At 43.8% G+C, this 27,924-nt stretch overlaps 1 protein-coding gene across 3 annotated transcripts in view; it reads left to right on the plus strand.

The window, feature by feature from the left end:
- LOC115570944 (PH and SEC7 domain-containing protein 1-like) overlaps positions 1 to 27,920 on the plus strand; it is an 80,073-nt gene extending 52,153 nt beyond the window's left edge. For all 3 annotated transcript variants that reach the window (XM_030399786.1, XM_030399785.1, XM_030399787.1), the window contains 7 exons: positions 6,987 to 7,030; positions 17,811 to 18,004; positions 19,154 to 19,224; positions 19,640 to 19,797; positions 21,665 to 21,809; positions 22,487 to 22,630; positions 22,748 to 27,920. In XM_030399786.1, coding sequence (XP_030255646.1) covers positions 6,987 to 7,030; positions 17,811 to 18,004; positions 19,154 to 19,224; positions 19,640 to 19,797; positions 21,665 to 21,809; positions 22,487 to 22,630; positions 22,748 to 23,023 — 1,032 coding nt within the window. In that variant the 3' untranslated portion in view covers positions 23,024 to 27,920. The remainder of the gene's footprint in view (positions 1 to 6,986; positions 7,031 to 17,810; positions 18,005 to 19,153; positions 19,225 to 19,639; positions 19,798 to 21,664; positions 21,810 to 22,486; positions 22,631 to 22,747) is intronic.
- The last annotated feature ends 4 nt before the right edge of the window (positions 27,921 to 27,924 follow it).

Below are 27,924 nucleotides of genomic sequence, written 5' to 3' on the forward strand. Positions count from 1 at the left end.
TGTGTGTGTGTGTGTGTGTGTGTGTGTGTGTGTATGGAAGAGCCAGTTGGGAGACTGTGATTTGCTGGTGATGACTGAGAGAAGGAGGGAGGGTGAGAGGAGGGAGGGAAGGAGGGAGGGAGGGAGGGAGGTACGCATTGACGAAGCGAAGGCAGAGGGAGGCAGAGAGAGAGGCAGAGCACCGTCCCTGTCGGCGTCTTTTTCACTCTGCGATCCAGCCAGCTCTCATCTCCTCCTCCTCTCCTCCTCCTCCTCCGCATCAGCAGCAGGAGAAGAGGGACACCGCAAAAGCGCCGGTTTTGAGGAAAAGATCGCAACAGATTGAGGAGCCACAGACGGGAAAAAATAAATAATGCGAGGAAAGGTATGAAAGCCGTTGGCGGCAGGAGGAGAGCGGCGTTTTTCACCCCTCAAACACCCACACCCGCCGAGTGTGCGACGGGGAGAGACTGAAGAGAGAAAATACTGACTGAGGGAAGAAGTGGATCACAGATGGGGCTGAGCGGTGACAGCGGACCGCCACGCATGGACAGAGAGCAGAAGAAGAAGAAGAAGTAGAGAGTAAACGAGACAATCGGCGCTGTGACTGTACAAACTGATGGTATCCATTTTACCGAGGGAGCAACAGGAACACCGAGTCGTCTTCGCGCCACGTCTTCTCAACACTCGTCCCATTTTTTTTCTCTTTTCTTCTCTTTGATTTTTTTTATTGTGTTTTGTATCCGTGGGCTTGTGACGAAATCGAGGGCGCTCTTTGGAATCCCTCGCTCTGAAAGTCCGAGGGCGGACGTCCTTCCACCCACCCCTCCGTATCTCCCCCCCTTTTTTTGTGTGTGTGTGTTTGTGTTCTCATACGCATTAAGACCTCACTGCGTGTGTGTGTGTGTGTGTGTGTGTGTGTCTTCTTCTTTCTTTTTTTTGTACCTCCCAGTTTCCGCATTTTGCACCCATCTGCTTCATGCTGGCTGTCCGTTCACACCTCTGCCAGTGTTTCATACCATCTGTGAGAGTGTCAGCTTGGGTCTGAGTGTGTGTTCATGTTGAAGGATTCATCTCTGTAGTCACTGGCTTTCACTAAAAGGTGGCAGCTGGAAAGGTGTCACCTTTTGGTAACTTGGCAGAGGCGCGCATCCTGTCGAGACCACGTAGAGACGGTGTTTACTCACTTCTACGCAGTCACCTGGAGAAATTAAAGCTTTTGACCGCCCCGAGCTGCAGTTTATCTCTCGTTTAAACTTCAGCCCGAGGACTCACGTTGGGGGGAAAGCGCTGGATTTATTGCGCCGAGCCGCAGAAGAAAGTCTCACCTCCTCACAGCGGCAGAGGGGTCGTTCTTGTATGTATAATACATGGCTGTCTTATCAATAATTCATCATCAGGTGGGCATGCTGGTGCTGCCTGGTGGGCGTTGATCAAGACATTCAGAGGCGAGGCTGTCGGGTTTTGATGCCTGCTGATTGCCCGTCCTGCCTCGACAGCAGCCCGATGCTGTGTCGCCTCTCTCTGCGGTCTCTTCCTCTAAAAGCCGAACCCACTTCCAGCCGGCTGTCGGCACGTCAGCCTCTCCGGACGAACCTTCGTCTCACACTCTTCGGATCAACTACTTTGCAGCTCGATCTCTGCAGGACTTAAAGACTGAATCGTTTCGGGCAGGTTTCGATCGCCCTGAACTGTGTGATCGTCCTCCGACCATGATCGGTGTTAACAGCCTGCACTCGGCAGGACGCCTACGCTCACGCTCCCTCTGCACCGTGCGCTACGGAAGGGACTTCCGGATGATGGACCCGTTCCGCTATCCCAGAACCCCTCGCTCGCGTTCGCTCAAGCCCCTGGTGTTTCCAGACCTGCTGGGGAAGGCTCAGGACGGACAGAATCACCCGCAGGCCAGGAAGAGGAGGAAGGTAGTGAAAACTAGTTCCTGTTACTTTGACACGTCAGTGAGACTCGTTATGTGTCAGTTGATCTTCAGAAACTTCAGACATGAGTCATTCTTTTTTACAACTTTATTTCACATTGTGTAACAAGCGACATCTAACCCCACGTAACATTAGTAAGAGCTCATTGTCATTCAAGGCCAGTTGGGCCAAATCTGTCAGATGGTCTGAGGGGGTTTGACCGTGGATGATCGGTTTGACTTATAATCTTCCACACGCAGCAAACTGTAGCTGCAGGATAAGTCAGGCAATCATATTACGATTATCTTGACAGATACTAGAATTTAGTGAGAATCATGATTAGTGGGAAGAGTTTTAATTACATGTTTCTTTTAATCTGATTACACAGGTTCAATGTAAAGAGTCCCATTTAATGCAAATTTCTCTATTATGTTTGGTCTCGTTAAGTACATTTGACTTTTACCTGTAATACCTGAAGAATAACGCACTTTAAAAACACATCATCTTGGAGAAGTTGCCCTTAAAGGAACAGTTCACCCAGAATGAGGACACAGTCATCATCTCCTCACCTCCGTGCTGATGGAAAGTCATGATCCACAAAACATTTCTGAAGCTTCACGGCAAAACAGAGTGGCAGCGCACTCCTAAACAACTGAAGTAGATGGAGACTTGTTTCAAAACGCTGAAAAATGGCCGCATACTGCTCGTCCGGTCTAATCCAAGGATCCAAATTTGGGATCTGTGGGCTTCAAAGCCTACAGATCCTAAATTTGAAGGCCTTTTTGGGTTGTTTTTTTTATGTTTCGCTGTGAAATTCCAGAAACATTTTGTAGACTACGAATCCTCACCTGACTTTCCATCAACACAGAGGTGAGGAGATGACGACAGAACACACAACACATGAGGTTTACGTAAAAGGTCCAGTTTGTAAGACTCCAGTCCCAACTTGTCGAAAAAGATGACGACCGACCCGACCTACATCCCCAAAGTGTCAGCTGGGACTGAGACTCAAAATTTCAGTATTGTCTCACAAAGTCGGTATTTCTGATGTCTTCAAGAACCGTCATCAACAAGTGTTTGAGGCAGATCATTATTCAAAGTGTATAAAAAGAAGATTTACAGACCAGGGCGTCTACATCCACACATTTAGAGGGTGATTTAGATCATATTTTGAGTAACTGTGCTGCCCTACAGCAACCCAATATCATTATACAGTCTTAAACTACTATTGTATCATGATTTAAACACTCGTCCGAGCTTCACGTTCAGCCCGTGACGGAGCTGATTGGCCGACTGCCAGGCCTGATTGGCCGAACACCACCGCTCAGAGCAGCACACTGTGTAAAGCCACCACTCAAAGCTAATGGCTCTCATTTGCCGGCACTTGGTGACGCTGATGAAGCAAGTAGGTGAAGGTGACGAACATCCATCCTCGTCTCAATGAGCCTCCAGACTGAATGAGTCCGACTGATTTACGCTCCTCCTCCGTCCACCTTATTTACCTCCTCTGTGGTCGTCAATCTGACGCTGAGTCTGTGTGTGTCTAAGATTTTCTGTAAGGGAGGAGAAATGAAATATTCTTCAGGAGTGAGATTAACTCCACGCACACAAATCCGATCAAAGTTTATTCATAAAGCACGTTTAAGAACAGAGTGCAGTGCTTTATCACATGACATGATTTGGCAAGAATAAAGAGACAAAACAATCCCATTCACAGGTGAATAAATAAGGAAACAGACGTAGAATGTAAACACAGAGTAAGAAGTGAGACGTAAAATCTTAAAGATACTCAGAAACGTGAATCTGTTCCACGTTGACTCTCTCGACATTAAAACATCGTCACTGTTTAATTAGTCAACAAAAAAATACATTTTTGACCATTTAACTGCAAAACTTTCCAGAAACTGCAGATATCTTTGTTTGGGACTGCTCATGATTTACATATTTTTGAGTATTTTATAGACTAAACTTTATTTTCATTGTGAATGAATCGATTTCCAGTTGATTTTCTCTTAAAAGGTCAGAAAATGGTGCAAAATGTCGATCGATGTTTCCAGCAGCTCAAGGGGACGTTTTCTTAATCAAAATACTCAATAAACCAATGAAGTGATTATCACACTAGTCTGTGATTAATTTAGTAGTTGACTATTCATTGATTTATCGTTGCAGCTCTGTTGTAAACCGATACAAATGATCATTTTGGAAAGTATCCTGCAGATGCACTTCCTTCATTGCCACTGCAGGGTAAACAGCTTCTAGCCAAAGCTCCAAGTTTTGTTTTATTGCCCAACCTTTTGAAAATTAGAAGATAAGTTTATCAAAACATTAAAATTCACTCATCGTCTCCACGTCCCTCATGCTGGTGGAAAGTCAGGAGATGTTTCGCAGTCCACAAAACATTTTTGGAGCTTCACAGCAAAAAAACATCCTCCTAAACAACTGAAGGAGCTGGAGGATGTGTAGAAAAAACCCTTAATATCCAAATCTGTTAAAGCTCTGAGACCCCAAAATGATTTGAAAAGACGTTACTTACACCCTCGATGCTAGGTCGAGCTCGGTTTTGCGCTACTGAAACACTTTCAGTTTCGCAGCTACAGTGAAGATTTTGGCTTAAAGACGGATGAAAATGACGTCTTCTCAAATCAATTTGGGACCTCAGGGCTTCCGTAGACAAGCAGCAAGCAGCCATTTTATGTTTGATTAAATTTTTGGCTGAACTGTTCCTTTAACCCGTTCCCTCCATGGACAGAACATGTTTCTGTTGTTGTGGCGGATCACTCAACTTTTCACATCTTACAAATTCCCTTTTAATATTTGATGCTGGCCAGATTTGTGCAACAGAAGCATTTTTTTCGAAGTCTTCCACTTTGTAATTGGCCGACTCCGGCGCGAGAAGCTCAGCTGTTTTCCCGTCCGCGATGATTAAAATGTATGAGCACGGTTAGTGTTGAAACACAGTTTGAATTTTGAGATTTTTATTTATTTTTTACAGGAGAGCGTATGGAAACCAGAACTAAATCTGTACGGGGGTCCATCAATATTCATGAGTCTCTGGAAGTATTTCTGATGAGGCGCCGTCTCAGGGAAAACTCTGGAAATGAACATGATTAGACACGCGGAATCAAACCCCCATTATAGATGCAGTCTTTTTTTACTGAAGTCACAATGCAACAGAGACCGTTAGCAGCGGTCCTTTAATCAGAGGAATGTAATAGGAATTGATCGGTTTTAGCTGAGTGTGAGGTTTCAACCCCCACATGGCAATTATGAGCGCGCCTGTAAGAGGACGTGTGGCGTCGGCCTGCGAGGGACTCAGAGGTGAACGAGGTGGTGATGAACTGCCGGCAAGTGTCCTCTCCATCACCTCAGCCGTCACAGCTGTCCGTCAGCCACGTCCTCCGCCTCCATACGTCTTAACCGCGACAGTCTGACGGCTTCATGCTGCAGCGGGGAAAAGGCCGCTCCTCCCTGAAGCCGCCGATCTTTATCACGTTCAGCTGTGTCGGGTCGGGCTACAGAACCTGAGCGAGCGTGAGCCTGCAGAGACGCAGCGCCGACTCCCTTTTTTTATTCTCCCCTGCTGCGTTTTCCTCCAGTTTTTCTGTTGATTATGACGATAATGGGAGCAAAAGAGTGTTTTCCCCGAGGGAGGAAACAATGACCCATAAAATGATAAAAAAAAAAACTGGCACAGAGAAGAGAGTCCAATCACAAACAAGTTGAAATGGATCTGGAGTTAAAAAAACATAACCCAGATAAAGTTTGTAGATATCAGCCAGAACAATCAGAGGAAACTGTGCTTTTAAAGCAACACAGCTGGATGTTTATGTCATTTCTGTTTGTCTCTTTTAATCCAATTATTTATCAAATGTACAATATCGACATACATCAACATCAGCGGTGCAAAATTGAGGTACTTGTACTTTACTTCAATGTTTTCAGTTTTCCAGGTTAGTTGATGTTTCTACTTCTACGTTTGATTCACAAATATGTATTTATCTGACTACTAATCAGAAAGTATCACAGTTACACTAGAATGGCACTCAGTAGAGCGTATACCTCCGCCAAGGCCAAACACTCTCCTTTGATACTCACCCATAGATACCAGCCAACTGATTATACCACGGTGATGCTAAAGAAAGCAAGAAACAGAATCCAGAATCTGTATATTTAAAAGTTAACGGGGTTTATTCTGGACTGAGGCTCGTCCTCCGCCCAGGTTTTGTGGAAATCTGTTCATGTTTCCTGTTTTTCCTCTTACAGTCAAACCAACGACGGGATTAATAGCTGTAATAGTTTTAGTGTCCGTTAAAGGAAACAGAAAAGGTGATTTTGGTTGAACAGATGCTTTATTATAAATTTGTACTGACAGACATTCAAATTAAGACATAATACTGTAAGACATGAACTCAGTAAACCGCTTCATCAAAAATGGCGATCGATGTCAGTTTTCTTATTCTTGCGTCTCACCAAGAAATTTAAAACCAGATGTGATGATACAAAACTGAAAAAAGCAGCTGTGAAACTAGGATTACAGAATGTTTGGCATGATCAGGATGTTTTCTGTTGATTGACAGGTCAATTAATCAGCCAGTTGATTGGGCGGTGAACGTGCAGCACCAGCTCAGCTGTGTCTTTGTCATGTTTGAGTTTTTATCGTTTTTTTTGTCCATGTTCCGAAGCTGTAACTTAATTTTCTCGGCGGCGGTCGATTGCGTTTTGCGTCTAAATTATTTATCGGCTGATTGATTCGCTTGTCCATCCATTGACAGGCCGGCTGCTGGGCGGATAATGTCTTCGTAACTGATGCCGCGGTGGTCGGCTGATTGGATGATTGATGGATTGTTTGGGCGAAGAAAATGAGTTACGCTCGGGCAAAGGGCAGTTAGAGCGGCGCGGACGGGGATGACATTTCTCCGAGTGCGTTTTATTGAATGAGGCCAATCTTGCTTACTGTGCAGCTTTTATAGAAAACAATATACCTGCCGCCGCTCGCCCTGGCGATGTTTGATCCAATCGTCAGGTGAGCGCAGCTGAGCGTTTTTTCGCCGCATTTGTCTGAAAATGTGATTTTCTTGTTTCCCTCCGCAGGCGCTCTACAACTCAATCAAGAACCAGAAGCTGCAGTGGACACTGTAAGTCATCCTACATTGACTTTTATGGCATCACTCATCTTAGATCTGTTTTCATTTTCCCCTCCTGTGTCTCTGTCACACACACACACACACACACACACACACACACACGCACACACACACACACATTGTCCGGGAGACAATAAGGGATATTGATTATCTTGTTAGCGTCCACATTAATGACGTGAGTGTTGTCTGGCATGTGAGGGAAACATTAGTGTGTCAAGGGTTGCTATTCTGGATCACAGCTCCAGAGATGCCAATTAAGTCACTGGCTTTCCGAGCTTTGTTGCCATGGTTACGGCACCATGGATACGACTCCATAGCTACCGCATTGCTCTTTCCTCCCTGTGTTCTCTCAGCAGCAAGCGCGCACACACACACACTCACACACACACTCTCTCTCGCTCTCACAGATGGATTTACTGTACATACAAATGTACAGAGGGAGGACATTTGCATGCATGTGCACGTGTACAGTAGGTGTGAACATGTAGAAGAGGAAAAAGAGAATGTGACTAAGAGAGAGGGAGCGATAGAGAGAGAGATGGAGAGAGAGAGAGAGAGAACTCCATTTAAATGTCTCTTTACCTGCATCCTGTACAAAGGTGTGACCACAGCCTCCCACCACCTCTCCAAAAATAGCTGCAGCAGCGCTCCCGAAGCAGCCGAATAAAAAGTGGTCAGAGGAGCAGATCGAGGAGGAGATCCGCAGAGAGGCAGGCAATCCAGTTCAAACATCTCCGCTGACATATAGACAGCTATTTAAACACGGAGAGGCCACGCGGGGATAAGAGGAGATGTCATTTTTAGCCACGTAAACACCATCAAGCAAAGAGAGAATCCACCTCCAAACAAAAATGAATTACAGATTAAGAGATTCAGCCCACAGCCAGTCGGTCTGGCTTTTGTTTTTTGTGTGCTTTTCCTTTTTTTTTTCTCTTCTCCTTTGGCAGCAGCGAGTCGCACATGTTGGTTTTTTAAAATATTTTAGCTGGCCGAGATCAGTGAAATAGAGTAAAATTCCGTCTGTGATGGAGCTCCGCTTTAAAAAAACAAAAAAACAACCCTGTTTGGAGGCAGAGCACAGTGTCGCTTTTGCCACCACTTTCACACCGCGCCCGCCCGCCCGCTCGCTCGCTTGATGCATATTTCATCACACAGAGGACATTTCTTCACTTGCACAGTCATTGACGGCGATCTCAACACGAGGACGAAAGCCCTGAGACGGATACGCCGCGGTTCTGTGTTGATTCTGAGGCTGTTAACGCAGCTTGTGTTTGTCCTCGTGCTTGTCTTGTCGGAAAATGTTTGAGGATTGTAATCACAGCGCGATGATGCCCCCCCTCTAACACCGGACAAGAGCCGCACTAACACCCGCTAACATCTGACTTTTGTTTTTAATGTCGCTCTGTACTATCTGCATTCGGCCCCTCGTAAGTTTAAGCTCCGGTCGGCAGGATAGGCTTATTTTGCATTTTACGATGCACATTGAAGTTTAAGACGCTGCCATCCGTCTCTTTTTAAACAGCGCTCCAACATCCGTCAGTCGTCAGCAGCGAGTTTGAAAGAGCAGGAAGTTAAAGATATTAAACAGGTTGCCACTGTTGCATCATCAGTGGCCGCCATCTTGCACATGTGCAACTCTCAACAGAGATGCAAGATGTCTCACTTCCGCCGTCAGCTCCAGAAGTTAAAACGATGTCTCCGAGTCAGAGTTTTATTGATTAAGACGTCAGATATCAGATGTGGTCTGATGAAGTCTGCGATCTGCTGCTTTCTACCTGTCGCCTGTTTTTTTCGGCGTGTTCGTGATGATAAATGTGAAGCAAGGAATAAATTGATCGATAGCCTATTTTAAGCAGGCTTACCAGATTTTAAATAATGCGCACATACACGCTAATTCTGGTATAAGATGGTATGAAATGCTGAAGTCCATTCTAATATACTGTAACTAAAGTCTTTTTGAAGTGCGGTATTGCTCATTTCATTGAAGAGATTGTCCCACACTGCTCCTCTGGGAAGCTAAAATGGTTTCCATTGATCAGTCTTGATGGAGATGCACCGATCGACCAGCGACGCCGTCCCTCCAGGATAGATACCTTCACGCTTTCTAATGCCGCTCTCTTCTCCTCTGCTGCCTCCGAGTGTGAGAGCTCTTGTGTGTTTTGATCTGTTGCAGCTTTTTTCTTTTGGGAAAGTTAAACGTAGCAGTCGAGGGTTACGAATGCAAAATAACAAAAGTGGAACCAGAGAAGTGAACTTTCAGCTGCAGCGCATCAGACAGATTCGTTTTTTACCTTTCACAATAAGAGTCCTGGATACTGGTGGTCGACCAAAATGTTTTTTTTTCAGGGCCAATAACGATTATTAGATAGTCCTTGGCAGTAAAAATAAAAAAGCTTTGAGGTATTTTTCCATTTTCTGCTGCTTTATACTTCCTCTCTACTACATTTATTCGATAACTTTAGTTACTTTGCAGATTCTGATTATTCAGTGTTTGTCGGCTTTTCAATGTGACGTGTTACCAGTCAGATGTTGTTGTGGACGGGACGTTGTGTGAGAGGACGCTGCATCAGAGGCAAAGCTGTGCATTTTTAAAATCGTTTATTTTATCTGCAATCCGACAGTAAAATCACCGACACAGATATTTAGAAAATGATGAATATCTGCCCGATAATCATCCAGGTCTTCCTCTTCTAGACACCAGTAAAGGTCACTCAATAACTAATAGCTTACACAACGCCAGATAAAGTGGGTTTACTGTAAATCACGTTCAGCCGGATGTTCCAGGTACGGAGCACTTTATTTGCTGATTACTTTTAAAGCTCTTTTAAGTTTCACAGTAGAAATGTGATCACATGTGAGCTTTTTCCCAGCCTCATATCCTCGAGTCCCTTCTGGACGTTTCAAAGTCGAAACTTAAATCTAAGAGTGACCGCGCTTTTACTGTCAGCGTCACTTTGGAGCGACCCACCGGAGGAGATGAGGCTCCAAGAAACAGTGACTTCTTCTTAAAATCCCACTTTTAGACAGACGTAGACTCGCTTTTGTGTGAATCTTCCATCATCTTTCCATCTTTTATTCCTGTTTTTAATTCCTCTCGTGTGATGTCTTTTATCTTACCTTTTATTGATTATCTTTATTGTCTGTTATTATTTTTCATCTATTCTTACTTCCTTTGTGATGATGTCGTCTACTTATCATCCTTTATCGATTCTATTCTTTTATTTGTTTTTATTTCTGCTTTTTTTGGCTCAAGTTTGTCTCCCTGAGTTTCCTGCTTTTGCTTGATCCTGAAAGCACTTTGTCCACTCTGTTTTTAAAAGGTGCTGTATAAATAAAGTTTATAATTATCTCTTCTTTTATGGATTAGTTTAAGTGAGTGAGAGAGATAGAAAAATGTGAGCGTTTTAAAAACTGAAAATCAGGATCGCTCGAGAAAATCGCAACTGATGCATCTCTATTTTCCTATAAACTCGCACAGTGTCACTTTCACGCCGCGCTCTTCTGGTTGATGCGTATTTCATCACACAGAGGACATCTTGTCACTTTGCGCACTCATTGACAAGCGATCACAACACGAGGATCCTGAGAGAGTTTATTCCGAGGCTCCCGATGCAGCTTTTGTGAACAGCGGAGCAAAGCGTATATTCCGTTCCGTCCTATTAATAGATATCATCGCATCGATTTACTTATTTACTCGCAGATTGAGGCTCTAAAAAAGAATGATAAATACTCTCCGCCACCACACTGTATAGTCAAAGGCCTGTGAGAGAGGTGTGATGTTCAGACGCTAAAACAAAACTGCTCCCCGCGATTATATGAATACGGAGTGTGTATGTGCATCTCATTACAGGTGTGTGTGTGTCCGTGTGTGTGTCCGTGTGTGTGTGGGCGCTCAGTACAGTACGTGTATTTTTGCGCCCCGATGAGGAACACAACGCAAAACACAGCGATGGATGTTGTTTCACACCCCCACAGAGAGAGAGACACGCACATGGCCACGCTCCTCTCAACGGTGCCGTTGGATGCACCTACATGTTCTTCACACACACACACACACACACACACATGCAGCGCAGACATATACGGCACACACATGCTTCCTCATTCAGCAGCGGGGGTGGAGAGCAGAGGGAGAGGTGGTGGTGGTGGTGGGCATTGTGCAGTGAAAGAGAGACGCAACAAGTCGGAGACGCAGCAGAGACGGGGTGAAAACGGCGGAGGAATAATTTCAGCTGTTCAGGATATGATGATGATGATGATGATGATGAGAGAGCGAGGCATGCTGAACAGACACGAGCCATCTGCTCTATTATTGCTTTCACTCTGCTAATCCCCTCTCTCCTCCTCCCTCAACGGTCCTAATCATCCCGTCGTTTGCTATTGTCTGCCGCCCGCCACCTCTCACCTACAGCAGCAGAGCAGACTGCGTGCCATCAACTCGCATCATATGACATTAAACAGCGGCAACGTGTCTGTAACACTGAGTACTGAAGCCTGGCAACCAAACACACACACACACACACACACAGTCCAGTAATATTGTCTGCTCGTACGTCAGTCAGATCGTTCCAGACTTCATTTAGAATCTGGACGATTTAAGAAGTTTTATTCTCAGCAAACTTCTTCTTTTTTTTTTTTACGGCAGCTTGGGTTTAGGAAAAACAACGGAGGGATGAAGAAAAGAATTGTTAAAAATCTGGTGTGCTGTTGGCACCTCCGTCCGTATTAAACACCGGAGAGGCTTCTAGACACCAGTATAAAGTGTTAGCATTACAATGTGGTGGCACGTTTAAATCTCTACGTATCATATCCGTAATTTCATGTTGGTATAACGTGTATATGAGCTGGCTTTCATGTCAGGAAATGTCTGAGACCTATGTTCAAGACGGCGTTTAAACATTTAAGTAAGCGTGAAGCTACTGGAGACGATGGGACGTTTATTAGCTTGTTTGCGGCGACAGAATCAGCTATTTTAAGCCAAAACAAGATATTTTTTCCGAGCCAATCCCCAGAGTAAATGTCAGCTAAGTGCTTTTTTTGGATAAGTTGTTTCTTTGTGTTGCAACGTTTCATTTGTTGAGGTTGAATTTTCTATTTCTCTCCGGTCATGACGCTGTGTTGAGGCTCTGGTTAGGTTTATGCACAGAAACCAGTTAGTTAGCGGTCAGGAAGGTCTCATGTTTCGATCGCCGCGCTCAAAATGGAGATGGTCAAACTTCCTGTCAAAAAAATAGCCGGTCAGGTCTACAAACACAGGTGGAAATACCTCCAGGTCTCCTTAAAAAAACACCCAATTCATGCAAAACACATTACATCACCTGTTTGGCAGCTCCGACTGCGACAGGTGGCTAATAAGAATGCTAATATCTCGATGTGCTACGTTTGCGTGTCAACAGTATATCCCGGCGCATGTGCTGATTTTTTCCTAAACCTAACCAAGTGGATTTTAGTGCATAAACCCTGACGAGACCATGAGCACAGCATTGTCACAACACAACATTTCAATTGTAACCTAGAAAAATGTGAAGTTTTAACAGATCTGTGGTCTGCAGAACAACATACATCGACAACTTTTATCCAGGCGATAGGTTGGAAGTCTCTACATGTCAGTCTGGATGATGTGCAGGTCGGTCTTCAGTGGAAGTGTTTTGCCACGTCCTCGTTCTCTCACCTGTGTTTGGAGTGAGTCGGCGTCACTGGTGAAACACAGAGAATCTGTTTCTATCGGCTGCAGATGCCGAACAACGAGCCCAGCATGCACCTCTTTCAGCTGGACGACTGGATGTGTTTCCTTCATGTTGCATCAACAACACATCCTGTATTTTCTCAGCCATTCCCTTTTCTATTCTCTCAGTTCTTCTCTTTAATTTTCTTTCCAAGCCCTCATTAAATTCTTTTCTTTTTGTTTTTCTGCTCTTCTCCTCTCTTTTCTTTCCCTTTCTTATGTGTATTGTTCTTTCTTTTCCTCTCAGTTGCTTTATTTTCCTTCCTTTTCCTGTCTGTTTTTGTACTTTTCCTTTCCATTCCCCCGCCCCTTTTCCTTTTTCTTTAATTTGCCGTCAATCTCTTCTGTCTTTTCTTCCTCTTCTGTCATTATTTTCCTTTTGTTTCATCTCTCTTCTTCTCTCCTCTCTTCCATTCTTCAGCATTTTTTTCTTGCATTGTGTTTTATTTCTTTTTGTTTTCCTCTTTATTCACTGTAATCTCTTGTTGTCCTTTTTTCACTTCCTTCTTCCTCCTCTATGTTTCCTTTCTTTATCCCTCCTCCCCATTCGTTTCAATTTCCCTTTTATATCTTTTCATTTCATATCCATTACTTTCTTTCTGTATTTTCTTATGTTTTCTGTGGTTTCCTCCCTTCTCCCTTTCTTTCTTCTTTTTCCTTTCCTTTCTCTACTTTTTTCCAACCTCTCCTCTCCTCCCCTCATCTCTCCTTTCCATTCATTTTCTTTCCTCGCCGCTCCTCTCCTTTCCTTCCATTTACTCTCCTTTCCTTACCTTTTCTCTCCTTTCCTCCTGTCTCCTCTTCTTTTCCTTTCCTTACCTTTTCCTTCCTTTCCTTTCTTTACCTTTTCCTTCCTTTCCTTTCCTTTCCTTTTCTCCCCTCTCCTCCCATCTCCTTTCCTTTCCTTTCTTTACCTTTTCCTTCCTTTCCTTTCCTTTCCTTTTCTCCCCTCTCCTTCCGTCTCCTGTCCTTTCCTTTCCTTTCCTTTCCTTTCCTTTCCTTTCCTTTTCTCTCCTCTCCTCTCCTTTCCTTTCCTTTCCTTTTCTCTCCTCTCCTCTCCTTTCCTTTCCTTTCCTTTCTTTTCCTTCTCTCCTCTTACTCTTCCTGCCTCCTTTCTTACCATTTAATGCTCCTCTTCCTTTCCTCTCCTCTCCTCTCCTTCCTCTCCTCTCCTCTCCTCTCCTCTCCTCCCCTCTCACTCACATCACTGAGGATAATGTTCTGCCTTATGAGAAGGATCATCTTTGTCTTTCTTCTTCTTCTTCTGCTCCCCCTCCTCTGTCTCTGTCTCATCACTTGTTTCTCTCTCTCTCCTCCATCCATCCATCCATCTATCCATCCCCCCACTCTCCAGCTCCTCTACACTTTGTCTTTGTGTAGAATGGGATTCAGGCAGGCCAGCAGTTACCAGGCAACAGGCTCCGTGCTCATTGGCTCCGTCTCTGCCTCCCGTTCTCTCTCTGGCTCCGGCGCGGGGTTAACTGCTGTTATGTACTGTTGGTTACTCATAGCGCGGTCTCGGGGGGGTTCGGCATCCAGCCATTATTCTATTTTCGGGCTGAACTTTTGCATGGGTGCCGCCTGGTGAGGTAACAAGTGGAATTGCCATGTTACCTCGCCAGGCAGCTGCAGAGACGCTCGGCGTTGTTGCCTAAAGCATCTATCATCTCCTAATGTGACAAATCCCTTTAAAAAACACTGACAGAATCCATACAGTGCATTGTGAGGGATTATTTACAAGAGAATGGGATTAGCACCGCTGTGGCAATGTGTATACTGAGTATTGTCGATCATTCAAATGCAGCACAAATACATATTCTCTCTCACTTACGTTATTTATAACATACTGTAATATATAGTCTTAATAATGAAGGTTCTCATGATACCAGAAATGTAAAGTTTGCTGTGTTCAGTACCTGCTTTGGTACCGCTGCAAATAAGAAAAGACAAGAAAGGATACTTATTTGTCTTTTTTTTTTTAAAGAATTTGATTGTAGATTTGTTTTTTCTATAGCTTTTGTACTTTGGATACTATCAAATGTACAACTTTTTAAACATTTGGTATCGAAAAAAGATCAAGTTATCAAGACTTCTGACGTTATAATACTCAAAAACAAAGGTTTGCAAGGATTTTAACAAACAGTTGAAAAGATTTCCTGATAGATAATAAAGATAAAGATAAACAAAGAAAGAACATTTGAATGAGTCGTATGTAAAACATAAAAAAGAGCTGGTAGACAAATTAAATTAGATGAATGATAAAATGTTTGAAAATGGTAATAAAACAGTAATAAAAAAGGGAAAACACATTCAAATGAAACAAAAAGAAGTACTTAGTAGACAAGAATATGACAAAACATAAAAGAAACTGTTAAATAAATATGAAATGGAAAATGGACTACCAGACAAACATATATAGTAAAATAAATACCATTATGGGTGATAAAACTTTAGAAAATGTATTGAAATCTAAATAAAACAAATAAAGCACTTTTAACAGCAGGAAAAGTGGTTGTTAGACGTGAATATACAACAAGAGCAAAAATCAATGACAAAACATAAAAAAAGTAATAAAACAGTTGTAAACTAAATAAAAAAATTGTAGCAGACAAGAATATTTAGTAAAATAAAATTCATATTGGATGATAAAATGCTTAAAAATGGTAAAAATATAGTAATCAAACATATAAAACACATTTAGCAGAGACAAAAGTGGTAAGTAGGCAAAAATGGATGACAAAACATAAAAACAGGTGATAAAACAGTCGGAAAAATCGATCAAAAAACATAAAATAGGCTACAAAGTAAAATGAAAACAAAAACAGATGACAAAACTCCTTCAGAAATGGTCGTACGGCAGAAGTGAAGGAAATCAAACACATCGAGAACACAAGAAAACACAACACATGAGAACCGGAAGGGAGAATAAATACAGACTTCAACAAAAAACATTGCCTTGTCTCAATAAAACAGATGTACTGTTCTCTTTTTGAATAAAGGGTCATAAAGGACATTCAGAGACTTGGTTTACTGGAAATACTCTCACACACACACACACACACACACACACACACACACACACACACACACACACTGTGCACATGAGGGTAGTTAAGAAGAAATGAAGCCGCGGTCGAACACAGTCGCAGCGCTGCAGCTCGTCTGAAACCTCATTTACAAAGATGGCTCCTCCAGGCCTGTTTTTAACGAGCGATGTGCAGCAAAAAAACTTCAAATCCACCAGCAACAACTCTTAGCCTGAAAACTCACTTTAATAAAGAACAGAGTCTGGTAGATTATATGTCTGTGCTCCAGTTTTAACTCTTCAGATGAGATGGTTTTTATTAGGATTCAAGATATAATATGTCGGCATTCACCACTAAGATGTCTTAAAACGAGAAAAAACAGGACTTTTGGTGTGTATTTTGTTGGATTGTGTTCTTACATCATCCCAAATGTTTCCAATAATGTTCAAACCAGAGAAATCCACGAGGTCACTCAAGGTAACGGTAGGTTTTATTTGCTTCCAGGATAGGGAAGTTTGCGAACAAAACTGAACTTGAGCTGAATAAAAGTGACATCGTCTGGGAACATTCGTGCCTGAATCACATCATCTGCCAGATTACTTTACCGTGAACTAGTCCAAAGCTAACGTTAGCGAGCAACAGCACGTACCGAGGTCGTGTGTGTGTGTCTGTGTTTGAATTCAAGTCAACTCTGACTGAGCTCAGCACTCAGCTAGAGACTCTGGTTCTCTCTCTCCTCTCCGTAACGTAACGTTCAGGAAGTAAAGCACGTTTCCCCTCCAGCTCCAGTCAGCAGTCGACGTTACAGAACAGAAACACCCGACAGTGGAAGTCGCCTCTGTAGATCCCTGCTGCAGTCAGGTTGATAAACAGGAGTGAAGATAAATCCACTTTTTGATCACAAAACGACTCCTGGTGTTTATCCCACTTATCCTTTGTTTTGTTTCGACTGCAGAAGTTAGATATTGTATTGTATTTTGTCTTATTTCCTTAGTTTCCTGTCAGTTATGATGATATTTCCTACTTTTATGATTCACTTTATGAATTGAATGAGTGCTTTTAAAAAGGCTAACGTAAAAACAATATAGATATAAGTTGAAATTGACAAGTAAAAGATTGGAAATGAATAAAATATGACAAAAAAAAATAGTTGATATTAATGTCATGGGTGTCGAATCTCACCACAAAGTCCTTGTTGGACCTGAGAGACTTTGACACGAGGCATGAGTAGAAAAATTACGTTTTTTATTAGTGTGAATTGATCCCAGCTGTGTTCATCAGTCTCCATTCTTCTCCAGCATTTAAAGGCGTTTCTCATTTACTTCATCTTATAATTCAAGACTGCGAGTGTTGTGTTACTGCCCGTCTTTGAGATTTAGATCTACACAAAAAGCCTGATACACTTGACTTGTGTAAGGAAGCAGAATCAGGGAGCTTCCTCTCTCTCTCCTCTTTGTACTGTGAGTCTTTAAAGTCTCACGGAACAAAAAGTCTTCCTCACCTCTGCGAGGCTTCAAGTAGCAGTGATGCGTCTGCGTTTCTGAGGGGCCCCCCTGGGTAACGCTGCCCCTGTTTTTCACCTCAAAGCTGGAACAAGATAGATGGTGTCACTCTTTTCACTGTAGTACTTTTTGATCAAGGGGAACGGACCGCTTCTCAGGAGAACGGCAGCCGAGCACAGAGAGAGGAGGAAAACACACAATTACAGCTTTGAAGACACACAGCTTCATTCAGTCAGGCCCGCCCCCCCAAAGATCCACTTCTTTTTCTAAATGTCTGCAGCAGACGCTCTGCCAAGACGCCATCAGTGGACGGAGATATTACTCATGTGTGCCGCATGAGATGAAAGTTTCCCGGCGAGTGTGTGAAATCTCTGGACCTCTTGTCCTCGTGTAACAGAGTGAGAGGCAAATGGACAGGATGAATGATGATGTGTTTATTCGCCTTGCTAATGAGACGTGACACATAAGTGTTGATCACCATGGAATCTTGTTTTTTTTTTATCCGTTCGTCTCCATAGCGACGAGGAAGAGCTGCGGAAGTCGTTTTCGGAGCTCGGGGACAGCCTGTGTGACTCCAACGCCTCCAGATCGATGAAGCGGGTGGGCAGCAGCGGGAAGCCCCTGTCGGACGAGACGGAGCCGTCCGGAATGCTGCTCTACAAGAACGGATTCCTGGTCCGCAAAGTCCACGCCGACTGTGACGGCAAGAGAAGTACGTCACAACCCCTCTTATTTATACCTCGAGGTTCAAGATCTATTTAAATTGGCAGCAACAACGACGTAATAGTTCGTTTTTATTTCTGTTCCGTGCCAAAATCTGACCGGACCCACATGAGATTACAAGACACCATCACAAGACTGTAATACGACATCTACCGGTTTTACGTATAGCAGCAAATATAAATAAATACGTTAAATGAATCAAATTAAAGAACAATGTGTTACCAGTGCTCCCATGTTTTCTCCAGGTTACCAGCTTGTGAACATCTTTCACATAAAGCACGCTTGATCAACTTAATTTGTGCATTTTTCATACAACGGTTTCATGACAAAGAAATCACAAGCACCAAATGATTCTTATAAACAAAAAGACATGAATAAACAGGTGTAGAGAGCCACCTGAGAATAAAACCTACCCGATGAGAATAAGAATGAGAATAGAAAACATAACAAAAGATGGAAAATCGCCCAGAATCACACCAACTGTTCTGTGTGACTGAAGTTCAGCTCTGAGAAAGACAACATCTGTCCATTTGTGTCCATTAAATCCTCATTGTTCCAGTCTGACCGGCAGAGTGACCGAGGAGCTCTTATCTGAAGTCTGTGCCGTGCCCAATTTCACACCAGCGTTTATCAGCGATCAAACAAAATGTCTCTGCTTTTCGCTGTCAGAGTGAAAACGTTCAGTCCGACTCAATAAAAACACACAAATCAGCTGACGAATTACTCGTGTATATATAAAACATAGACGTTATAACATGTTGGGATATTATTAAAGTTTGCTTTCAGTATATTTTGAATGTTTTTTAAAGCTGTGTGTGGATTATGATAATGTAATATTTATCTTTGCTGTTATTCTCTCTTTAAATGCGAAAATATAGTTATTTAGGATATATTTTCTATTTCTAACGACAGGTAGGGTGCTGAAAGCTAGTTTGGGAACTACGTTTACATGCCCTTATTTTGAAAAAGACATTATTCCTACCAGGCAGTTTACTTAAAAAATAAAAATAAATATTCCCAGGATGCATTCTCAGATTAACGCGCCCTAAAGTGTCGTTTATCACGTCAAAACACGACACGAGAACGACAGAATAATAGTGGAAAACTTGATCTGTGTCCATGTTTCTCCTCCATGCAGCGCCGAGAGGGAAGCGAGGCTGGAAAACCTTCTACGCCATCCTCAAAGGGCTCATTCTCTATCTGCAAAAAGTAAGTTTCTTTTTTTTTTTTTACACTTTAAGTTTAAAAAGAAAAAAACGGCAGCGAGGAGCAATTTGTAACAGCTTCTACTTGATATTCATTATTCAACCTTTAAGATAACAGATGACTGCATCTCCATAAACATCCTGTTTTACTTTCATCGCAGCGACACGTTTGTAACAGAAGGTGAATCTTGATCTTCCGCGGCGGTTATCTCCCGAGAAACCAAACAAAATGTTCTTTGTGCGCCGCTGCTTTTACACGTAATCCACAAAAAATGCTGTACATCAAGCAGCTCGCATCCTGTTCACGTGTCTAAAAAGTGTCAGTGAGTTTGGTGTGAGGCTGAAACAGTCCCTGCATCAAAGTAAGTTATTAGACGACTTGGTGTTGATCAGTTTCTTCTCTCTACCTGTCGTGTCAGGGGGAATACCGGCCCGATAAACAGCTCTCTGAGGAGGACCTGAAGAACGCCGTGTCCATCCACCACTCTCTGGCCATGAAGGCGTCAGACTACAGCAAGAGGCCCAACGTCTTCTACCTGCGGACGGCCGACTGGAGGGTCTATCTCTTCCAGGCACCGTGAGTCCTTTTCAGTGTCCCTCAGTGAGATTTAAACCCGTCCGGTGCGCGGAGACCGTCAAATTCAAACCCGATCCAGTGTTAAAAAACAAAACTGTAATCACACCCAGCAGAGGTGGAACCTTATCTTGACTTTGCACGCTCACTGCTCGAGGCGAGTTTCTTTTTCTGACGCAAAGTCTCTGTTCGAACGACGGCATGTGGTCAGAAGTATGTGGACACCCCTGTCCTCGACCATATTTGTGTGCTTTTTGGCTACAGCGTACAGTCAGTGTGTTAACGTGCGCCGAAGTAAGCGTGTAAATGTTGATCTGTGCACATGCAACACATCAGTTGACCTTATTCTGGAGACAGACGAAGCCGCACTGTTCCTCGCAGAAAAAAAGAAGTAGTCAAACGCTCGCTGGTAAAAAAAAAAAAAAAGAAAAAAAAGAAACTCTTATTAGTTCTCTTTCGGGCTGAACGATGAAGGATGCATCGCAGCGTGTCACCACATCTCTGCCGTCTTCTAAAGGGCAGATCAGAAACCAGGTTACCTGAATACATGGCCAAGAAATCTGTTTTCTTTAGTTCTGAAAGCAGGCTTCTCTAATCCACTACCCCAATTTGCACGTAGTTTGAGAAATGAGCTCGCTGGAGAAAAGCGATGTTAACCCAGCATGTTAACACACTTTAACACACTCCCTACTTCCGGACACTTCGCTCGGACCGCGCCAGTCTTCAAACTCTGCCTTCATTTTAATCTCAACTACGCACATGTAAAGTTTTTGACTGTATCTAGAGTGTTTCGAGGCTATCATTCTGACAAAAACAGATAGATAAACACCTGGTAAAATGCTAAAAACTGTAATTCTGTGGTAGTTACCGTTGCTCACACAGACTCACAGTGAAAACACAATGATGTCATGGCTGGTATTTACCCTAAAACTTGACATAAATAAAGAAAAAAGTACAACTAAACATCTCTGAGAACCAGAAACTAAACACACTGAAAGCTAACTAAAACTGAGCTAAAATTAAATCTCAAAGTAAGTAAACTGCACTGATCCCTGACATCAACACCATCCAACGCCTCCCAGAGCCGGACCGGACCACCCAACATCTGTGTTGACCTCACAAACTGGAAGCAAACCTCTGCAGCTGGTTCAACATCTGTTTGCCGATCGCACATGTGGGTGTGATTCTCTGCTGTCCACACACTTATGGCCATGTACTGTAGCTGTGCCTGGCTTATCAAACAGCTGAGCGTCCGTCCTGTGCTGACAACATGCAGCTGTGCACATGTGTCGCGGTGTGCAGGACACACGCTGGCAGCGCACGGATCAATGCTGCAGACACACACACACACGCACACACATGTTGAACAGGGTGTAGAGTGAGGGTGGAGGTGGAGGTGGAGGTGTGTGCGTGTGTGTGTGTGTTATCAGGGAAGTGGCACATGAGTGGCCACATGTTTCAGGCCCCCGGAGGACCGGCTCTGTGCTCCAGTTGCAGCTTGCATTTGTCCCAGATACTGTACCCCTCTCCTCGCTCCGTCTCTCTCCTCGTTGTCTCTCTGCCTCGCTTCCTCTCTCTCTCGCTGGCTCCTCGGGGATTAAAGCGAGGCTGTCTGATTCAATCTGATATTTCTCATGGGCCCCTAATGGGTCTGTTAGTGTAAAACAGGCCCTTTTCTCTCCCGCGTTAATTGGCTCCAAAATAATTTCTTTGTCAACAGCGAGGCTGCGTTTTCTGATAATTACTCCTTTGATGTTTAGCCATGTGCTGATGCACAGAGGAGCTGATGGTGTGCGTGCGTGTGCCTACTGTACGTGTAATCACTCATGTGTGTTTGTTTCCATGTGTGGGCGTGCATTATCCAACGCAGGAACGCCGAGCAGATGCAGTCCTGGATCACACGGATCAACACGGTGTCCGCCATGTTCTCGGCTCCTCCCTTCCCGGCAGCCATCGGCTCCCAGAAGAAGTTCAGCCGGCCGCTGCTGCCGGGGACGATGTCAAAACTCTCTGAGGTACGGTTCGTCCTAGAGGGGGGTGGAGTTGGTCTGAATCAAGTCCTGCATCCTGTGAAGTTCATCACGGCACGGCGCTAGAAATCTGTCAACGTTAAAATAGCGATCCGTTCTCAAGAGCCATTTTCAAAACGGGCAGACACGTCATTTTTCATCACATAAGGGCTGACTAATTAGAATACAATCTTCATGAATCAACACTCCATGTAACACAAATGTAATATATGACTAGTGGACACGAGCGGCTCTGATTGCAGTCGTTTCATTCCTCGTGTCGATCGGCTGTGAGATGAAAGCAGAAACATATTTACGGTGTTGCAGCCCGGGGCTCAAATTTAATAAGTAACATTAGCAAAAAAATTTGTTGATACCAAGGTCTTTCATAATATATAAAAGCGTGTTCATCCTTACAAACAGAAATGTAATACAAATATTGTTGTGCATGTAAACGTAGTCACGAAGGCAGGAAGCACATTAGACAATCTGTTTGGGAACAGAGAGAAAGTGGAGGATGGATGTGTTGGGAGCTGATGGGGAGCAGGTGCACAGGTGGGAGTCAATAATCCAGTCAGAGGAAAACGTTTTAAAAACTGTAAACGAAAGAAGGCAGGTGCTTATTTATTTATTTATTTCCTTCCTCTCCCTCATGATGTCTGTGTTGACCTTGTGCTTCACAGGAGGAGCAGGTCAGATCCCACGAAGCTCGATTCAGAGCTCTCTCCACCGAGCTGGCCGAGCTGCGCTCCTACCCTCCTGACCGCAAGGTCAAAGGGCGAGAGCTGGAGGAGTACCGCCAGCGAGACGAGTACCTGGAGTTTGAGGTGAGCTGGACCCAGAGGAGGAAATAAATGGGAAAGTCAGTCAAGCATGAAATCATTATTACAGGGCTGCAGCTCTCTCAACTGTCTCCCGTCTGTCTCTCTTACACACCTTCACAGAAAACGCGGTACGGGACCTACGTCATGCTGCTGCGAGCTAAAATCCGTAGCGGCGAGGAAGACCTGTCTGTGTTTGAGTCTCAGCTCCTGGAGGACAACGGGCTGCAGAGGGCTCACTCCAGCCCCACGCTGCAGGACAGCAGCCAGGCCAGCCAGATCAGCCAGGCCAGCAGCGCCAGGGACGGAGGCAACAGCAGCAAAGCCAGCGCCTGCAGCAGCAGCAAGCCTCGACAGGAAGGCCAGAGACACAGCTACCGGCAGGCCGTCAAGAAGTGAGACGGGGCGGGGGCGCCGGGAGCGGCACAGCGTTGCACTGCCAGCGGCAGGCTGTCTCCCTGCAGAGGTTTTTATTTGAGATCCAGGAGGGTTAGGAGCTCCGCTTGACGGGGGAGCAGGGGTGAGGGTCTCCCCCCACGCCCTCCCCCAAACCATGACGCCCTACCCGGCACCCCAATCTTCTCGTCTACCAGAGGAGGGCTGGGAAACACCAGCAAGGATGTTGGTGCAGGAGGTGGGAGGATCGGCTGGGAGGTCACAGGTCTGCAGAGACGAGGTGTCTTTGAGAACGTGCGCTGGGTGCAGCAGCAGACTGAACTGTGCACGGAGATAAAGAGGGTGCTCACATTGACCCGGGCACCGGACAGGGACGTACATCCAGCATCCTTTCCTTTACTCCCCTTTTGTTCTTTCAAGGCACCTCTCCGGCCTCGTTCTCCCACCTTTTTTCTTGACCTTTCACTCAGTTTTGGGACCAAACGCATTTTAAAGACATCACATTTTAGACGACTGATGAGTTGATTTCAGTTGACTCGCTGCCATCTCTCTGATTTGAAGCGCTGTAACAGCCGCTGGACTCGTCAAACATCGCAGGGTGTTTTCGGAGCCGTTGCATTCCAGCTCCTTTTTTTGCCACGTCGCCGCGGCGTGTTCACGTTCCACACCGGGGCCGGACATCACAGCTTTTAGCTCCTGTTCGTATTTCACTGAAGTTGAGTCTTAGGGACTGTGCACAAGGGCGTGGCTGCGGCGTACGACGGCGATGAGGTGGTGCAGCTCGGAGCAGCTCGTCTCTCCTCTTTACACGAAGTCGCTGATGGCGACACCGTCAGTAGAAGTTCCTCATCAAGAGTATTTTCTGTTGCTCTACTTGAACAGGCGATCTTTCTCCCGGTTGCTTTGCTTCTGTCCGTGGTGTGCTTCTGTTCTCTTTCTATTTCTTGGCCGAACGTTGTTTTTCTCCAGTGATCCGCATGCCTGCATCCAGCACAGCTTCTTTTAGGCCTTTTACTACACTGAGGGCTCATTTAGTCCTTCTCCTCATGCCGGTGCCATGTTAGCCAACATGTGTAATCTGTCTGTACTTATAGCCTCTTCATTTATAAGCCCTATTTTAACACTCACCAGGCAGACCCTGAATGTTCTTGTTTTTTCAATATTTTTACAGTATTTTACAGTCGTTTGTTGATGTATCCCACCTGTGTATGTCAAGTGTACGATGAACTATGATATTGAAAAATGTAAAAGGAAAATATGTTACCCATGCTCTTTGTAAACATCCAGGATATGTTGTATATAACGCACCGTCAGCTTATATTGTAGGATACATGACAGTATATTTACAATATATCCAACACGCTATTGTGAAGATGCATTAAGGTACACTCAAAGTTCTCTTCTTGTGAGTCCCAAAAAGCGCTACGCGATAATCATGTGTTGTTTTCTTTTTCTTTCTTTTTTTTCTTACATGGTGGTAATAATTCAGCACAATATGAGTATTATAGTAAAAGCCTATGTACCTATCAGAGATTAGTAAGTGATCGTAAAGGGTTGTTCTTGGCGAAAAAACGAAAAAAAAAAAGCGTGTGAGGATTTTGAAGCGGGACGTATCCAAAGACAGCGCATGGTTCGCTACTAGCATGATTTTAAAAGGGGGTCAGGGTTGATTCTGTTGCATGAAAAAGGTGAGGAATGTAAAAAACAAAAAAGAAAGAAAGAAGGAAAGTAAGAAGGAAAAGGTGTGGCCGGACTGGTTTGGATCCACGTGGCGTTTGGGTTTGATTTCAGTAGCCATATACACCTCACAGCGTTCTCGATGTATAGCCATTTTCTACTCAGGCTTTTTAAAAACGACACCTTGAGCAGCTGCAGTGCCAGCGTCCGACCAGCAGGGAGAGCTGTCAGTTTTTTTTTTCAGCCATAATCACACCTGCGGTGAATATGCATGGCGTCGCCCACTCGCCTGACGGAGGTCGGGGGGGGTTGATGGGTGTTGCAGGGCTAAAAATGAGACGACAGGTGTTTGTATTAACTGTGGACGTCGAGTCTGTTCGAGTGTTTTTACGCGTCCGTCCGTCGTACTTGCCGTACGTGAATGTTGGCGTGTGCATGCTGTTGACTGTTCGGAGGAGCCTCGTCCGCCATCCAGCATCACTTCACTTAATGTTGTTAACGGATGATTTCATATTCAGGCTGAAGCATATCACAGTGACCGCCTCTGGATCACATTCTGCCTGCAGTTTAAAACTGATTAATCGTTTAGTCATCTGACAGCGACAAAGACAAACAACTTTTTACTTCCAGCTCTTTAATTATGAGAATTTCTTTGTCCTCTTTGAGAGTCGGACGCATCAGTGCAAAGTTTATAATCGCCGTTTTCACAACTTTCTGAAGTTCTCTTGACAAAATGATTGATAGATAATGGAAATCATTGGTTGTCTGCCTCTCAATCACGTTCTGCCTGCAGATAAGAGTCGATTAATCAATTAATTGATCAATCGTCCGACAGGAAGTTAATCTGCAGCTAAAATCTTTCAAGTTTACTAGAATTTCAAGCAAAAATGCCAAATAGTTTCAGTTCCAGCCCCTTAATTATGAGAATTCCCCTGTTTTATTTGTCTTTGTCGTAAGTGAAAGTAAAACTGAAACTATCTTTCTGTTTTGAGTCAAACAACTCTCTGACATTGTCTTGACCAAACGATTAATCGTTAACAGAAATCATCTGTGTCTGCTTCTCTTGTCAACATTTCTGTCCTTTCACTGATATCACATTCCAGTCTGGAGGTTTTAAAAAAACAGAAAAAAGCAAAGTTAACGTGGACATTGTTGCCATATTTGACATCTTATACCGGTTATATAACGTGACCTTACTCTGTATTTATTTATAGTGTTTTTACTCTGCTGGTAGTAATGTGGCCAAAGTGTCCAAGAGCAGCCAGAGTGACATTTTTTCAGTTTTCAATCATTCTTAAATATTCAGCTACATCAGATAAATCCAAACACTGCATAAATATGAAAGCACTTCTTAGATTTTAATTTAAATTCTTACATTTCTTAGTATTCCGCACTTAGGGGAGACACAGACCCCAAAACAGCTACTGATGATGATACTTTACATCACTGAAGGATATCTTACTGTGGACGTTATAACCATTTGATTTCCACAATGTCGACTTTTTACACCTCCCTGCTACGGATATCATCTATCACAAATGCTGACATCAAACAAAAACAGTCTCATTACAAAGTTCAACGTTCTGGAGCTTTTGATCGTATCAAATGATCTTCCTCAGCACATTGAGTTCATCCAGTTTCTCAAGGTCATTATTTGCAGCTGTTGCCATAATCAATCCATCTTTGCTGCTTTTGGCTTCTCAAATTGAAGATTTGCTGCATTTCTTTTCCATATATGACAGCCTGTGCTTTGTATTTGTATCTTGGAGTGTTGGTCAGACTAAAACGCCAATTTAAAGACGTCACTTTTGGCTGTTGGTGGCTGCATTTATCTGTAAAAAAACAAAAAAAAAATCAGTATTTTCAGAGTACAGAGGAAACCAATAATCAAGAAATAATCACAAAATTGCTGTAATTTTTAGAGATTTCTAGAGAATGTGTGTCTGACATAGTGACCTATATGGAAGAGTGTTAGTATAATTACCACATTGAAATTCTTAAAATGGCTCCTACTCCCCCTCCTCATGAGAAATTCCAGAATATGAACATGCAAAAATTCTTCATTTCATAAATTCAGCATCTGGACTTCTGTAAAGTCAGTTCTCAGTGTGTGTGTTTGTGACCTGGAGGCTGCAAATTTCCACGACACACGCTTGCTTCAGCTGAATATTGGCTTCCAAAATATGCGTGATGTCACAAATCATGCTCATAGGCCCCGCCTCTTAAAACAATGGGCATGTTACACTTGTGAAAACCGTCTTAAACTCTGCGTAAAAATCTTTCTACAAAGTGAAGATCAAAGATTTAACTTCAGGAACAAGAAGAAAAATATTACAGAAAATTTATATTTTATCTCTTCATTTAATCATTTTATAGTAACTGTAGACGGCACTGATATAAGATCAGAGTTCAGTAACTTAAGCAGACGTGTGTTCTCAGCGCAGGCTCCACACACGCCGTACAGGGTGGATGGATGTAGCGTGAAAGGAGCTGTTCGGAGCCTCCACCTTGACAAAGTCTCCAAGGTCTCCCCTCTCCTCCACCTCGTCCCCGTCTCCATGTGTTGTCACCACTCACTTGCATCAAAGAGCAGCTGCAGGATCTCCATGGCACTGGTTAGCATGGAAATGGCTGGTTCCCCTGGTGACGGCTCTGTGATGCTCAAGTCAAAGTCACCCCGTTGCGCTGCATCCACCTCTGTTAGAGCAGCAGTGCATGCCTGCAGCGGTGTGGACAGACTGTCCTTTTAAACGTGCACTGTCTCCACTCACAGCCTCATCTTTGAATGTAAATAAAGCATGAGATATTACGGCCTGCGTTCATTTATATTATGGTTAGAGTATTAAACGAAGGGTTAATATATAAGGTAGGTCACATTTTCTTTCCTGTCCTTGAGCTCACGGTCATTATTTTTTATTTTTCAATTTTATTTCTCTCTGTGAATGAAGGAAATGGCTGTATTTAACGCTGTCGTACGCTGTCGTGTTTTAGAGAATCGAGCCAGCTCATGAATCTTTTTACATGTAGAGGTCTGATCTGATCCATCTCAGTGTTTTTTAGACTGGTGCAGGTAAAGGCAATGTTCATCTGATGCTATACACATACAGTGAGCTACAGTACGTGTGTCACTGCCTTGTTTAAACTCACCAAGGAAATGTTGTTTGTGAGCTTCTCATTTTGGGAGGCATAGAAGATGAAAAATAAAAGTGTTTTGGAAGCTTAACTGT

The sequence above is a fragment of the Sparus aurata genome, chromosome 20, assembly GCF_900880675.1.
Source record: "Sparus aurata chromosome 20, fSpaAur1.1, whole genome shotgun sequence".
NCBI classification, from domain to species: Eukaryota; Metazoa; Chordata; class Actinopteri; order Spariformes; family Sparidae; genus Sparus; species Sparus aurata.